Source organism: Artemia franciscana, chromosome 18 (assembly GCF_032884065.1).
Source record: "Artemia franciscana chromosome 18, ASM3288406v1, whole genome shotgun sequence".
NCBI lineage: Eukaryota > Metazoa > Arthropoda > Branchiopoda > Anostraca > Artemiidae > Artemia > Artemia franciscana.
This window is the reverse complement of record NC_088880.1, coordinates 24,442,340-24,460,290: the sequence shown is the minus strand read 5'-3', so window position 1 is coordinate 24,460,290 and position 17,951 is coordinate 24,442,340. Positions and strand designations below refer to the sequence as shown.

The 17,951-nt window shown below is 32.4% G+C and overlaps 1 protein-coding gene across 1 annotated transcript in view; it reads right to left on the bottom strand.

Moving 5' to 3' along the window:
- LOC136038406 (low-density lipoprotein receptor-related protein 1-like) overlaps positions 1 to 17,951 on the bottom strand; it is a 99,976-nt gene that overhangs the window by 16,757 nt on the left and 65,268 nt on the right. Inside the window, exons 12-17 of the mRNA XM_065721479.1 lie at positions 15,479 to 15,715; positions 12,119 to 12,821; positions 10,511 to 10,733; positions 8,207 to 8,848; positions 3,984 to 4,229; positions 46 to 246 (exon numbers count right to left, since the gene is read on the bottom strand). Of these exons, the coding sequence (XP_065577551.1) occupies positions 46 to 246; positions 3,984 to 4,229; positions 8,207 to 8,848; positions 10,511 to 10,733; positions 12,119 to 12,821; positions 15,479 to 15,715 (2,252 nt within the window). The remainder of the gene's footprint in view (positions 1 to 45; positions 247 to 3,983; positions 4,230 to 8,206; positions 8,849 to 10,510; positions 10,734 to 12,118; positions 12,822 to 15,478; positions 15,716 to 17,951) is intronic.

Genomic DNA, 17,951 nt, shown 5'->3' with positions numbered 1-17,951 from the left:
GCCTAATATTACGATCGATATACGATTAAAAGTAAAGAAACTTACTAGTCCCCATGATGCTTCCCCTGTATATTTTGTCGTCGATAACATCTGTCCAGAAAACATAGGTAACATCCTTGGAATAGAAAAAGTCCAATGCCACAGTATTTTTCAGACTACTAACTAGGGCACGCACAGAGTGTGTTGTTAAATCCACAGACAGAAGCTCATATCGACTGCTGAAAATTAGCAACGGCGGATATGCATCTGAAAAATGAGAATAATTGCAAGGATATATAAAATAACCAGAGCAAATTCAATGTCCAATTTTATACACAACTTTGATCAATTTAGCTTTTGACCAAGTTATGATGGATTTGGGCTATTTTTGATTTGTTCATTTGCCAAATTTTTGAACTCTTCAAAATCAAAGTCGGATTTAAAGGTAACAATTGAATTTTATTAATGATATAACGAATTATAGAATTATTCAAGAGGGGAAGCTACTTTTATTAATTGCGTTTTTTTGTATGTTAAAGCAAAGCGAGTGTGTTGAAGAATATTTGAACCTGTGTTGATCTAATGTTTGGAACAAAATTAAAAGGCAAAGATTTTTGCTCCCTTTGGGACACTCATTAGAAGGGATACGACTTTTCCACCTTAATATGCTTAATGTTGAGCAAAGGTATCTACGGAACGGAACGTTTCAAAGGAACGCTAGGAATACAATGAAATACTAGGAACATCGTTTCGCTAAATCGATAATCACATGACAGATTATACAGTGATAATTTTAATTGACAAACAATAATCTCATAGTAAAAGACTTGTTTCGTCTTTCTTCCATGAAAGTCAGCTGAACTACACTATTTGCTGAGTATATTCAGCGGGGCTTTTTACAATAGAAAGCAGGAACAGATACGTGAACGAATGGAAACATATCGCAAAGATATGCTTTGTGTAATTAATATTACGCTACTAATAAATCTTGTGCTCGAAAAAGAAAAGAGACGGCAAGTCCATGTGGTAAGTCTTGTAATCAAGCATATGGTCCACCGACCTGAGTAGCACTCTTTTCAACAAGTTAACTGTATTACATTAGTATTATAACTATATATATATATATATATATATATATATATATATATATATATATATATATATATATATATATATATGTATATATATATATATATATATATATATATATATATATATAACTAATATATATATATATATATATCATGAAAAGAGAAATCACCAATGCTACAGCACAAACACAAACACAAAAAAAAAAAAAAAAAAAAAAAAAAAAAAAAAAAAAAAAAAAAAAAAAAAAAAAAAAAAAAAAAAAAAAAAAAAAAAAGAGAGACAGAAGGAGAAAAGGAAGACTGTTTTCCTAAATTAGTGATTAATATAGACCAGCACTTAAATGAGGCCTTAACCCTACTCATCCATATATATATATATATATATATATATATATATATATATATATATATATATATATATATATATATATATATATATATATATATATATATATATATATATATATATATATATATATATATATATATATATATATATATATATATATATATATATATATATATATACATATATATACATATACATATATATATATATATATACACACATATATATACACATATATATATATATTATATACATGTATATATATATATATATATACACATATTATACATATATATATATATTATACATATATATATATATATATATATATATATATATATATATACATATATATATATATTATACATATATATATATATATATATATATATATATATATATATATATATATATATACATATATATATATATATATATATATATATATATATACATATACATACATACATATATACATATATATACATATATACATATATACATATATATACATATATATATATATATATATATATATATATATATATATATATACATACATATATATATATATATATATGTATATATATATATATATATATATACATATATATATATATATATATATATATATATATATATACATATATATATATATATATATACATACACATATACATATATATATATATATATATATATATATATATATATATATATATATATATATATATATATATACGGAAAAAGGGGAAACATCGCCTAAGTCATAGAATCCTAACGAAAATCGCACCATCAGATTCCGCGTATCAAAGAAACCTACTATGGAGATTTCAAGCTCCTACCTGCAAAAATGTGGAATTTTGTGTTTTTCGCCAGCAAAAAAAAATCACAGATGCGTGTTTACTTCATTTGTTTTGTTCTTTATATATATATATATATATATATATATATATATATATATATATATATATATATATATATATATATATATATATATATATACTAAAGCGCTAAAATGAAAACTGATATATTTATACAAAAGAAAATAATTAACTTCCAGGTCATTCACTAGATTTTTCTGAAAGGATTCAAAAACAGGGGTTATTCATAGTCTTAAGATGTAAATTTTCTTCTTTAATCTTATCAAAATGTAAATTGAATTTCCAATGAAGATGGCTATGTCTTCATCCGTTCTAAATGTAAAAGAAATGTTGAATTTATAGTTGAATACCTGGTTTGTCTCACTTCCCCATATATTCGATGCATTCTCAGCATAATACCTTAAATTACCCATGCTTTTTTTAGACCACACTGCCTTTCTAAGACGAACAAATACCTGTTTTCACCTTTTTACCTAATTTCACTGAATAAAAAGGCAGTGTGGTCTAGAAAAAGTATACCTAATTTAAGGTATTACGCTGAGAATATATATATATATATATATATATATATATATATATATATATATATATGTATATATATATATATATATATATATATATATATATATATATATATATATATATATATATATATATATATATATATATATATATATACGTGTGTGTGTATCGTAATCGTATATAAGGAAAAGTCTATCTCAAACAGTCTAAGCGTCATTACAACTTCTATGACTAGATGCTTTCGCATAAGCGGATCTCCTATTTCAGGGGTTCTGATGCCAAATGACTCAGCTCCATAGCTTAGACCGACCCCCTTAGCTTTACTTCAATCCACATTGTAGGTCAGATTGACCACTAAGTTTTTTACAAGTATTTGTGTGCTACGAGTATTTGTGTACTACGGGTATTGTGTGCTTACGGGTTGAGACATGTAATCAGTTTGAGTGTTTTAGTATGGAACTTTGCAACTTAATAAATTATTTACTATTCAATACAAATAATTTTTATTGAATGGTAGTGGTAAAGCTAAAATGGTGATTTCCCCTATCCTGTAGGATAATTATTCGGCATTCGCGGGAAATTATTCTTCAGTTTGTACCATCCAGATAAATCAGATCTTCTATTAGTGGAAAAGTTAAGCATAGAGAGCCACAGATGAACCCCTATCTTACACCCTTAAAGTACAGTGAAAAATTGAAAAGGTTTAAATTGCCTAGTCTATAGTTCGGTCTGAACTGCAGTTATCTCAATAATACCTATTTTGCTGAATATAGAGTAAATAAAGTTGATGTGCAAATATTCTTAAACTTCTCTCTCTATGAATTAATTTAAATACACAACAAAACAAATTACTTTAGCCTAGATTAAGCAGATTAACTGGTAAATGTAGTTTCCATGCTACTCTAAAAGACAAAAACAGAGTTCAAGACAGATTTATTCAATCTGGGGTTATATGAGAAAAAGTTTAGTGTTTACTTTATTTCAAATTTTTGATATTGTATTCTCTGTTTGAATATTTTGCTTTTAATTTTCATTCAAATATTTCTTTTTCAGACAGCGTTTTGAATACAAAATTCAGGTTATTTAAGTACTTTAAAGTTGAAATCCGGGGAGGAAAACAAAAAAAAAAATTTCTCTTGTAATGATCTATAAACTTACCTAAATTTTTACAGGTAAAGCCGTCAGCATCAAGGGCATACCCGGGTAGGCAGTCACACTTATGTCGGTTTTTAAAGGGGGTACAAAGCTGGGAACACATTCCCCATATTTGACAAGGATGAGCTGATTCGCAAGTTCTTCCATCACTACCAAGGTTGAAACCCTGTGGACAGGAACAGAGTATACCTTCGGGGGCATTATGGCATTCATGACTACATTCATGGGATTTGGAGCATAAATCCTCTTCTAAAAGATAGATAAATATCGTGAACAATGTTGTCGAACTTCTGTAGCATACATCTTCTGATTTAAAAGAAGAAACAACTTGAAGTAAATAAGAACTTGCTTAAAGTAAATGCTGAGGTAAATAATATAAAACCTTAAAATTAATACAGAGCCTTATTTTTGCTAAACTAGAACTAAATGCATCTAAGACCAGACAAAAAGAATAGTTTGACGAGAAAAAAAAACATTTCTTTGTCTTGGTATATTCAAAAAGTTGAATACAATTTTTATCACTGAGGACGACTTGGCAGAGGTCCCTGCCGAAATATCTGCTTTAAATTTTCGTTTGTTTCTTTTTTACTGGCCGAGAATCACCTTCGCTTGGGTTTCTTAATTATTTTTTATACTTATTTCCTCTTTTTTTTTCACTTTATAACTTTATCAAAGAACTTTTAGGGGGTTGAAGAACTTTATCAAAGATGTGAAAAGTGAACAAGCGCATATGAGTGTTTTGTCAATTAAAGCCAACAGCTGTTCTCAGCGAAATAGAGAAAAAAAATCAAAACAGTGTAAATAAATCACAATTAAAAATCATTGAATAGAAACCGAAGACAAGCAAAAAAATAGACATTAAAAAAATTTTGCCGTGAATACTTCACTAACTTCAGACGAAAACATACATCCATTCATGGAATCTCTTATACTGGCTTTATGGGTGGCTAGCCTACAATGGTTTTCAGAAACAAGTTTACCATATTTTAGCCATATAAACATATATATGTTTAAATTATGTCATAATTAATAGTTTACAAGTTTACCAATTACCAAAATCTTTTATTGATCTTATTTCTATTGTACGTTGCATAACATCGTTGTTTAATTAAAGTGGCGAACAAAGTTTTAAGTGTGTTTTAAGCCCTGTTTCTACTTGGAGCATATTATTGCTTTAACATTGCTTTATCTATGCTATGCTACTTTACAGAAAACTTGACTAATTCTGTAAATTTGTTTAGTAAATTGATTTCGTTAAAAAGAAGACGGGGGGGGGGGGAATCAAATGAAAATCTATAACTTAACAGGGTGTTACTCCTGACAAAATTTTATTCTCTTTCATCTCAGCTAATGTAGATTCAGTTGATTAAACTTCTTTTCTGATTAATTTTTCCAAATGGTTTGAAAATATTATTTGGATTTTAATTCAATTCAAAAACATTTACAAGATCTTTTAAGGAAGTAGACAAATGCTCTTATTATTAAAAAGTGGACTGGGCCAAGGCACGGCTTATTTTTCATGGATATTTTTTCCTATTTTTTTTTTCAAAAACATGAATCAAGTATTCCTTTTTCTGTTTAAAGCTTTTGCGTCAGGATACACTCTACCAGGAAAAAATTATCCACGTAATGAACTAGCTTGCCATGCCTTTGTTTTCGGGACCCTAACGTAAATTTTTAACTTCGATAGAACTTTCTGAACAAGGTGTAGATTTTGAAAACAAATGTATTACAGCAAATCTTAAAAAACAAATATGCTAGCATAGCAATTGTCCAAATAATAAACGCATGCACTTAACTTTCAGAGACTCAGGATCAACCCTTCCCCTTCCAAATAATAAAAACCCTATGTAAACAACGGAAAGCTTGCATAATTTACAGCCCTTCCCCTTGGGATCTGGGGATCTTCGCTTCTATTTATGTATGGGTTTTAACCACTATATTGAGTAAATAATCAATTAATTGTTACTTTAACTTTCGTTACTATTTAACCATTTAATTAATTAATTAAATCATTATTAAACAATTACAAAAGATCTAAAGCCGAAGCAAGATACCATGATAAGACAAAGAAAGAAATCCTGAGAAAAGCAAGCATAGCCAATAGCAAGAAAAGAAAACAATCAAACGAATAGTTTGCCTATAAAAATTAGGCGTCTTCAGCGTTGAGACAGAAATCATCTAAACACAAAAATTTAAAAAAAAAGGAAAAAAAGTAAAAATAAATAAGAACACAAACAAATAAAATAAGGAAATAAATAATATATTCTTTTTAGTTTAGATTTTTTTTTTGCTCTTCTCTTTAAAGTGTTATGTTTTAGATGGTTTTTGCCTCAACACTCAAGCCATCTATTTTTACACGGGCAAAAGATTTGTGTGATTATTTTGTATTCTTTTTTTTTTATGGCGACAGGCCCGTTGTTTCTCTTGAGATGTTCTTCTTTCTCTAACTAATTATAACATAATTAATTAAATATTTGTTTTATATTCATGACTTCCAACTACATCATGCTGAATCGATTGAGGACGTGAGAAACCATTAGCTGTTTTCTTCCCGAATATCCATAATTCAAAACAGAAAAATGTTGACGTTATCAACATCCCCGTGCCCAAAGTCAAATAGCAAATCGTAGCTGCCACCCGATCACACGTCTAAGGTAATGCCATCCGATCACACGTCGGAGTTCTTACCTTGCCCAGGTAATACTTTATTGACAACAGGTTAGCAAATAATTTCTGGCAATTACCTTATCTCAGACGTATGATGTCAGATACAACCATTAAGCGAGAAAGCAACGATTTCTAAATGTTTTTTTTTTTTCGAAAAAGAATTAGAAAGTAAGAAAGATTCCTCTGGTATATCTTATTCCACAGGCCATAATTACAAAGGAAGCATTACTTTTTATTGGAGGTAACAAAATTTTATATATAGAAGCAACACCGTGGAGTTGTTGAGTGTATTGTCATGTAGGAAGTCGTAAAGATATTTTTTTATTTCTTTTTTTTTGTCGGAATCTGGATTTGAGTGAATAAAATTCAAGTAAGGGGTGTAACGAAGAGTGAAGGATTATAGAACGATGAACAAGGGTGTTAGCAAAAGGGGGGGGGGGGGGTGTAGAGCAAACCCCATACCTAACACAAAAACATAAAATTTTGGCCCGGAAGAGAAACTAGTATCTCTAGCTCAAAGAATTTTTAATATGATTTAGTGAGTCTACTGCACACAAAAATGAGGATACATTCTTCAGCTCCAAATAATTTGTCAGATCATTTTCTATTTAATTCTTTAAGCAAAATAATATCACCATGAAATTCTCAAAAACTATATGATTGGCTCGATTAAAACTTAAGATTATAGAAAAAGAAACTTTTAAAAATTAATAATACTTCAATATTAAATTCTGTTTTCATTTCTATATTTATTTAGAGATACACCTTTTCGTTTTTGAGTGAGTGTATGCTCGCTCAGATTGCAAATAGTTTAATCTCAAGTTGAATACCGGAATAGCTTTAAGAGGTTACAAGAACTAAACATTATCAAAATTCATACCACGGGATCGCGTTAACACGAACATTTCGTCACACGGTGTGTGCTGTGTTTTCTTGCCCTCACTTCCAACAACAAATTTTGTTGTCGAAAACTAGTGTGGGCAATCATGTTTCCTTAAACCGCGTTTTCTGACCGTAACATTCAGGTCGCAAGAACTGATCTTTGTAGAAACTCTTGTAATCCTTATCAAAATCACACCACGGGATCGCGTTACCACACGCATTCTGTCACGCAGTGTGTGCTGTATTTTCTTGCTCTCCCTTCTGACAACAAATTTTTGTGAAAGCTAGTGTGGGCAATCACCACAACTTTGGCAACTAAATCCAAGTGAAGTATTGTAGTATTATTTACTTAGAACGTGCTTTCCGAACGTAACATTTTTACTTTGGACAACTAACCAATGAGCAAATTTATAATTTTAGAGAAGAGCTAATTTTCGAGGGATTTCGTTTTTTTTTTTAATATGTAAATTTTTTTAGGAGGATTGAAAGTCTTTTTCAGGAAGGAAACCTGATGCTCTAAAAAAAAGTTGTTTTTTTCCAATTGTCTGCTCCTGTTTGTGTGATACTCAATTTGTGTTCTAAACAATCCACAATATGCATTTTATAAATCACAAAGACGATTAATTGATGAGAGAGGATTATAAGTAACCTTAAATATGCTAAATTGATCTTACCGCAACCAAGCCCTTCATCACTCCCATCGTCACAATCTGGCTTCCCGTCGCAAATCTCAGGAGGGTTAACACAAACAGTCCTATTATCACAGAGTCGGCTCGGATGGAGACACGGAGGAGGCTTAAATATACACTCAGCTTCATCAGAATCATCATCACAATCTGCAATCCCGTCGCATCTCCATCTTTTTGGCACACATCTTTTACCGTCAGCACACGAGAATTCGTCTTCCTTACAACTAATGTTGCTACAGTTCTTCTCATCAGAGCCATCTAAACAATCATGATCGATGTTGCACTGTAATAGCTTGGGTATACACTGTCCGTCATCACATCGGAATTCATTTGGTTCACAAGTTTTCACAAAACGATCCGAATTCGTACAATTGAATTCATCGCTGCCATCAGCACAATTAGATAAGCCATCGCAACGGAAACTACCAGGAATACATTTACGATCCGATCGGCATAGAAAATTGACAACATGATCACAAATGGAGGGACAATTTTTCTCATCCGATTTATCATCACAGTCGTCTTGGCCGTCACACAGGAACGTGAATGGGATGCACCGACCATTTGCACAAGCAAATTCAGTTGGGGAGCACACAGGTTTCGAACAGTTTCTCTCATCAGAGCCATCTGTGAAGGAAAAATCTAATGGTTACTTAGTACTAGTCAGACAAACAAAATATAAAATCGAAATGCATCCCAATGAGATAACCAAAGAGCCACGGTCCTTTAAACTGAATTAATACTTTGAATGAAATCTAACGGATGTGTTTATTTGAGCAGGATATATCTGAATAGAGCAGTAATTATGCACTTGGGATTTGAACTAATATACCCTGATTATTAAAAGGATCTCTCAAGCTACCAAGAAGCCGATAGTGGGTTAAGAGACTTCGAAACTTTCCCGTAGCAATATCTGACACTTTAGGCCTCAAAATCAGAATAAACTGAAAACGTGTCCCTATCTTGAAAAACCTATAAAAGACTTTATGGAGGTACACTAGTCCCTGGGAGCTGCAGCTGTCGGGTGGCGCAATTGAGATATATTTCATGAGAGATAGGCCTGTTTACACTGTTAAATAGGAGAGAGAAGCACGATAACCTATATCGATAACGCCCCACATATTCTTCACCGAGATACATCTAACCAAAAATAAAAGACATAGATTGTAATTCGTATTGCAGCTTTATAGTAATTTTCTATTTGAAGAGTGTCGGAGAGGATAGAGGGTTAACAAACAGTACTCCTCTATATGATTGTTTCTGAAAACACGAGTTAAATGGAAAGCAAAAATTTTAAATTTCAATAAATGAGCTTGGTTTCCTTTTCAATGTGTAAAAATACGCCATGTTAGATACTTAAATACTTAAAATGGCTACTTCCAGAAACCTGACCGAACAGTATATCGAGCACTGGTCCATGAAATTTCGAAAGGAGCGGCCCCAAAACGTACCAAGAGGATGGATGGGACTTGGTAAGTAAGTAAGTAAAGATAATTAAATGCGCGTTATTGTAAGTGACGACGTAAATTTAGCTAGTAGTTCAGGACGGGGGACATAACGCTTAAATGGGGAATTTTAGCGCAACTTAAGGAGATGGACAACTCTTCTTAGGGGGAACAAAGGTGCAGAGAGCCCTACCACTGTCAAGTGGCATCCGAGGATGATTTTCTGTAAATTCAAGTAATATTTTTAGATTGCAGTTAATAGATTATAAACTGTTCTGGGATTGAAGGTCCTATGTTCAAACCTTAATGTTAAAACTCCACCGTCTGAGCTACGTATGTGAACGGCGCACCTAACTTTTATCGCTCCTTCGAGCAAGTATGATCCAAAGCATAATTACAATTGTGAAAACATACACATTTTAGTTTTTAATCTATAGGAAACCATAAGTAGTGTACTTAACGGAGACTTTATGCGTAAGCAGGGGAGAGGGCGTTGCTTGAGGAAGCAGAGGCACTTATGTCCACATAAAAAGGATTCTCCCTTGACATTGGGCAGAAGACCTTTCCCCTCTGAAAACAAATTATTATAAAAACAAAATTATTTAATATTTTGATCCTCCTGTGCTTTAGGTACAACACGTATGGCCATATGTAGTCTATAGTCTATAACCTGCAGTCTATCTCATTAACTTTTATAACGATTAATTTAAGTTTAAAGTTTTACGTTTTCCTTTTTTTAATTTTGTTTGCTGTTACTATTTGGTGTGATTCCTCTATTTGACATAGGGAGTGAATCCTGCTTTACTAAAGCTAGTGATACTTCTGAAAACAAATCTTATCTTACCATCAGGGCAGTCGCTTTGTCCATCACAAACCCACTGTCGAGGAATGCATCGCTTGGTGGTTTCACAAGTAAATTCCTGCGAACTGCATTTCGTGTTGCTACACAATGAAGGTTCTTCATCAGATCCATCCTCACAATCTTCGTCACCGTCACAAAACCATTTTAAGAATATACAATCCCCGTCCTTACATTTAAACTCGTCTGGTTTACATTCTTCATCGGCCTAATATTAAAAAAAAATAATTGCATTAATCGCGATTGACACGAATCATGTAAGTAATAACTTGAACTTGGCGCCTGCCCTTCCCCACATCAATTTCAAAATTATCCCACACTTTACTCTCCCCACTTCAAATGGGTGGATGAGCTATCCCCTGTCCAATGGCGATCCCGGTTTTGAGTGACACGGCATTATTCCCTAAAATGTCGGCAAGACCAAGAAGAGGGACAACTATTCCGTGTGAGCAAATCTACAAAAAGGTAACTTTTGCGTTAACAGGTGGAATATCAGATATGGGAAGTGATAATCAATAAGATTAGTAGTGATCATGAACATGAGTAGTTACTGAACAGATGTTTATGTCTCTCATAGATGTTTGGGGTTTGACGCGTTCGACCAATAGGTCATATGCGTTCTCTCATAGATAAGACTGAACAGATTAACTGAAGAAACTAAAGCAGTTAGTGACACCAATAATGGCATACCACGTTGCGGCCCATGGTATGACACGATGACATATTGGTATGACACAATGGTAATGACAAACCTGGTACTTGTTTCTGAATTCTGTAGCGTGGGATAGACCCGGTGACGAAGGGGCCAGCTTTATTTTTTGTCGCTGTGAAATCTCTAAGCGGAATACTATTAGAATGTTCGACGCCTACACCTTCGATGAGGGAATAGAATATAAAATCCAAGTAATCTAGAAGAAAGGTCTTAAGATCAATAAAATAATTGATTAAAATCAATAAGATCAATAGATTTTTGGCCCCAGGTAAGAGTTCTAATTCGGCCTAAGGTCCATATTTTCCGTAAAAACCGTAGAGGTTAGACCCTTGCCACTTTCTAGGAATAAGCTAAAATCAGGGTGCTAGAAAAAAAAAAAACGACAAAACCAAAGTGACGACACGATAATACAGTTTTCAAAATCTAGATATACTAATCAAGAGAAAATTGGATTCTGACTCTTTATAATATTGGAAAAGGCAGTTGATGTCCTTTCGTTTTTTTTGTTTTTTTTTTGTTTTTTTTTTTTAAGAAATAATATGGATATCAAAATGATGAATATCCTCCAGAGCCGTTGCTGGCATATAGGGTGTTAAATCTACACCAGGTTTTCTGATTCTTATTTACAGGGGCAGGATGCAAGCGTGTCACCCAACCTTGTTGCAGGGGGGATTGATCCCTGGCCCTTGCCTGCTTCGATCCACTGTGCAGCCGCGGCAGCGGTAAGATGACCATTCCAGAAGTAATCATAAATATTGAATTGTAAATTTTAAGTAATCTTTTCCAGGACCTATCCAATTTTTTTTTTTTTACAATTTCGTTGTCCTTTTAGTTTTCAAGAAATAGTTAGGAAAACAACCAAAGGCAAAAAGAAAACTTACACTTTTACAGGGATTTCCAAAGGTTCCTATTTCGTCACTTCCATCATTACAATCTCTTTCCCCATTACATACAAACTGTTTATCAATACAAACTCCACTTCTTTTACATTTAAATTGTTCTGCACTGCAACTAGGACCTTCTGTCCTATTAACACATTGGAATTTATCATTAAATTCTAACCCATTGGCACAGCTACACACACCACCATGTGGCGTAAGCAAACACAGATCCGAACACTGACTATTATTTCCTGAGCAACTTATTTTGGCTTTTTGAGCAGTTACATCATACAATTTGAGATCAAACAAAATGGGGTTCTCTACTCGTAAGGTTGTGATGTTTTTAGTGTCCAAGTTCAAACGTTGAATGCGACCAAATAGACCCTGTTCTGACCAAAACACAAATCCATCATGAACAGCTAGAGAATAAGGGTGTGATAACCAATCACCCACTGATAGGATCAACTCTCTATTGCTGCCATCTAGATTGGCCCTCTCAATTTTTTCTAAATATACGTCACACCAAAATAATTTTTGTGATGTTTTATCTATAACTAATCCATTAGGCCAGTGAAGATTAGACGAAATAACAGTTTTCTGATTTGAACCATCCATCCATGCCATTTCTATTCTACCGTCATAGGTTGGTTCAAGCGTATCTCGACTACCTAGCGTGGTCGACCACTCAGACCAGTATAACACCCTAAAAAAAAATTTAATTACATATATATATAGTATTACTTTATGTAGTTCTGCGGATCTAGATGTATCTGCGAATATTGCAGACACATCTCTGTATTGACAAAAAAGAGGACGCATAAGTACTTCTCATGCAAAAAAAGCAATTTTCCTTGCTGTTGACGATATGTTTCATATACAGGGGGTTTCGGTCTTAGCCATTCCAATAGTGTACTTTTTATTCCAATCTGATTTGGTTTCAAAATAATTAACTTTGGGTTACTATTGGCCGAGGTTAGTCCTTTACTAGGATGCGGCTACCTCTGTAACGACGATATATATTTGTATCTAGTTCTATTTATCTAGATTTATTTAACTAGATTTATTTATCTAGTTCTATTTAACTAGATTTGTATCTAGTTCTATTTATCGAGAATATAGTTCTATTTCAGGATTGTAAAATTTATAATAAAAAATAGTCTATCCCTGGTCCCCTCCTATTCTGTTAGATTTGGAGTATGTAACTCTTGTCACTATGCTTTTCTTTTTCTTCCATATTGTTTCCCCAGAAGGTGAATAAATAGTTTATACGTTGAGCAAACGTAAAGTGAATTTACTTTAACATCCTGAGATATTATCATATTACAGCTGAAAGAGACCTCATCAAACATGAGAATAAACAACAGAATAGTCACTCTCTATGTCCACGTTTACCATTATGATTCCATCTATTTTCAATCAAGAAGTCTGTATGTTGCAGTTAGCCCTATAATTTCACTTTTTATTACTACATCAATATAACAATAGACTGAGAAAAACAAGGGACAAATAAAATTTTGCTTAAGGGATAAGTAATCTCAACTCGCTAAAACAGTAAATATTCATCTGTGACCAGGCAAGGAAAAAGTTCCAAAGCTGCCAGTAGCAGAATTCGACAGAATTCCAAAAGCTGCCGCCACTTTAGCGCAAAAAAGTACTTTTCTTTGAAAAAAAGTACTTTTTCTTTGAACAAAAAAGTACTTTTATGTGTACAAATGGTATTTTTAGACAAAATATGCCAAGTAACATTGCTACTTTGCTACCCAGCTTTTGGAACAGCGGTCTATGACATGGACAGTAAATTGACATTGACTAAAAAATTTGACAGTAAATATTCATCTGTGGTCGTCAGAGACTATGCTTTAAATCTGGGTCACAAAATGTCGGTAAAAAAAGAAAATATTTAATCAATATAATGGAAAATCTAACGACACTAGGAATGACTTTCTCAGATGTCTCAAGTATGTAATATCCGGGAAGTGTTAGGGTGGAGGGAGGGGGGATTATATCATCGTCTCATTTTCATGAATATGCCACTGCAAAGGGTTAGTATTTTTAGTATTTATCCTTAAATATATATCTTAAAGAGGAAGAATAATAAAGATCCTCCAGGGTCATTACTGACGCATAGGGCGTCAAATAAGCATTTTAGTTGTTGGGTCTTTTCATGAGGACAAGTAGTAAATCGGTCACCCAGCCTTGCGGCAGCAGGGAACAATCCAAGGGTCTTGTATTACCAGGCTGAGCATCAGTCCATAAAATACAGACATTAAAGCCATTTTAAAATAAATAGCGGTCAAAAGATTCTTCTTCTGAATGGAGGATGGATGTTGAAGTCATTATTTGGCAATAGTGTCATTAATTCCGCAGCATTTTGGAACGAAAAGGTAAAATTTTTAACCACCATTCATCATTTTGTATTTTATTTTTAAAAATGGTCTACTTTCTATTTGTTCTATTCTTATTTAATGTTTTCTTAGAATACAGAGTTAATTATGACCGCTTCATTCCTTCGGCAAACAAGAGGAAACTGCGTACTACTTGGTTTCAACTTTAACTTGAAATTTTTCACCATACAAATTAGAAATTCAACAACACATCATTGAAACATTCAATTAATTTTTACAAAAACCGTTGAAATACATTTTTCTCTTTTTATATTTTCTGCTACCATCGATTGGTTTCGTTGATCGATTGTCGTGAATTTCCAATAATACCAAATAGTCAATGGTCATTAGCAAAGGATTGATAATACTAAAATTGTCAAATCATTAATTATATATATATATATATATATATATATATATATATATAAATAAGTTGTTTGTGTGTCGACTGACGTCATGTTTGTCGACTGACGTCATGTTTGTCAACTGATGAAATTACAGACCGGGACACAGGGAATATAAATGACGACCGGGACACTCAAAGAGAAATTACAGACTGGGACACCGGGACACAAATATAATGGAATATAAATGACGACCGGGACACAGGGACACAACTACAATGGCGCATAACTAATATGGCGCGTAACGACTTACGCGCGCGGGGGGGCACGAAGCGCCCCTTCCAACTAGGTGTTGGGTTGGCGCAAAGCGCCATCCCAACAGCTAGTATATATATATATATATATATATATATATATATATATATATATATATATATATATATATATATATATATATATATATATATATATATATATAAAGGAAAACTAAAATAAAAAAAATGGTTTCGCATAGATTAAATTCAAATGTTTAAATTAATTCAAAATAATCAAAATCAATTTAGTCATATTAAGTTTGCTCTCTTGAATCATAATAAAAAGCATATGCTTAAAGGATTTATTTTTTTACTTACCCTTCTTCAGGATGAACAACAATTGAGTGGGGTCGGGAAATGTTTCTCCCGGTAAATAGTCGCCTTTGTTTACTAATATCAGAGAGTGATGCTACATGCACAGTACTCGAAACGTCTTCTGTCCAATACAAATTTCTATTGATGTAGTCTATGTCCATACCGACAATAGCGTCAACGCCGTCGTAATGAAGCGCCTCCCTATTTGATCCATCTATTTTTTGGCGTTCAATTGTGAATCTAAATAGAAAGTATCAGTGACACAATGAACAATATCCAGGTACACGTATCAGTCAATGAATTGATTTACAAAACAACCCTTAAGAAAAGGGTTACGACATGAGTCCAATATTGTGTGCTTTTTCCCATAAGGAATATTACAAATCAGGAGGGTTTTAGCCGTAAATATTTTAATTTTTTATTTTTCTTTATAAATCCATCCTGGTTTCATAATTATTATCTGATTTGGTTTCTTTCATATCTTTTTTATAAGCAAACAAATTAACACTGTAATAATTTATTACAGATAAATAACCAAGCCTAGCTTTATATATGACAACAAAAATATTATAATAAATTAATAGGGAGGGGATTCAAGTATAAGAGAATGTTCCATCAAAGCCAGCGCAATAGTGCTCCCTAAGTAAAGAGCGAAAAGGGCACAATATATTTATTTTGTTTACATAAGGGCATATCGTGTGGAAACTGTTGTATAACTTCGGAAGGGGTTCATTCGATTGAAAATTGAAAGTGCTAGTGCCCATTTTAAGAGTCGAAAGTGATTGGAGGGCACCTTCCTTCGCACCTTTTCCCCCAAAGACGAATCAAAAACTTGAGCGATAAAAACGTAGTAGTGAACCATTTCGGCATGTTTTATCCTCAAATTGGCTTGTCTGTTCAAGAGAGTTTAAGGCATGATAGGAAACATTTTCTTAATGATGGATTTGTATATTCTCATGGAGGCAGTACTTAGTTCCAGTATGAAAAATGTACTAATGATGAAGTGGTTATGATAGCGAAAAACATAAAATTGATTTCTGGTGGGATAGATGACGTCAACCTGAGAACTTTTAAGGCTGTGATGACGTATATACTACCATGGGACCTTTCCAGAAGCACAAAAGCAAAGGAAATTCGCTATTTAGGCTTCTTTATTGTCTGTAATCTTTCGGGGAGACGCTACAGTGATGTTGTTGCAACAAATATGGCACGTGGCCTAATTCAATGTTTTAGAAATTTTTTACCTCTTAAGAGTCGTATTGCAATTATACCAGGTTATGATTTACACATATGTTTAGAATAGCTGTATATTATAGGCAAACAGTTCTTATGAAAATTTTAAACGTGTTCAGATTCTCCAAAACATTGCTTTATGAATTAGTCATTTATAGTTAGAAAGTTAACTCCCAAGACCACACTGCCTTTCCGTGACGAAGTTATAACAGTTCAAAATAGGGATGAAACCTTTTAATCCACAGTGAACAGATATAAAATTTTTAACTGGATATTTCGAACACATATACAGTGTTAATCATCAGCAGTAAAACTTCAGCAGTTAAAAGGTTTCACCCCTATTTTGAACTGTTATACTTTAGTTAGAAAATTAGTTGCATGTACTCTCCAAGTCACAGGTGTACCTTTTTGTACCTTCCTTGGGGAGGGTACTGGCAGTTTAGTTGAGCTTTTTTTTCTTTTTTTTTCTTTTTTTTAGGGAATAAAAGTAAATTGGACTGAACTTAACTAACATATTGTTCGACGTAATAAGCCAGATCGTTTTTAAATTTGTGAATAATATTTTTGAGTGAGTATTCTACTCAATAAACAACATATTTCGTTGAACGGGAATTAAGAGGATAGTCAGTCAATATATTACGCACAAATCTAGCTAAAAATGATCTCACATATTTGAGATCACTTTTAATTCAATCTGTTAGATAATTTTTAAATCATTTTAGAACATATATTAGATCATCTTTAATCAAATGTGTCTGTAATTTATTTAGCAAGTTTTCTCCTAAATAAATAATAAATGCCATACCTCTTCAAACCAATATTTTGGAATATGCTCACTCGATACGTTATACATAAATATAATAAAAAATTAGCTAAAATATTGGTGAACATAATATGATAGATCATTTTCAATGAAATCCGGGAATAATGCGTTGATTGAGTATCCTGCTCAAGAAACAATAATACTTCGTTAAACACAGATTTAGGAGAATATTCGCTCAGCGCATTTTTTACATATCTAATTACAAATTATCTAACATATTGTTAAATTCTCCTAAATAAATGATAATACTTTGTCAAGTAAAAATTTAGCAGAATACTCACTGAACCCATTGTTCATAAATTTAATTAAAATGTATTTAAAACACTATAGATGTAATATGATAGATCTTTTTAACTAAATTTGTGCATAATGTGTTGAGTGAGTATAAAAAAATCATTTAATATTTTACATCACAAAAAA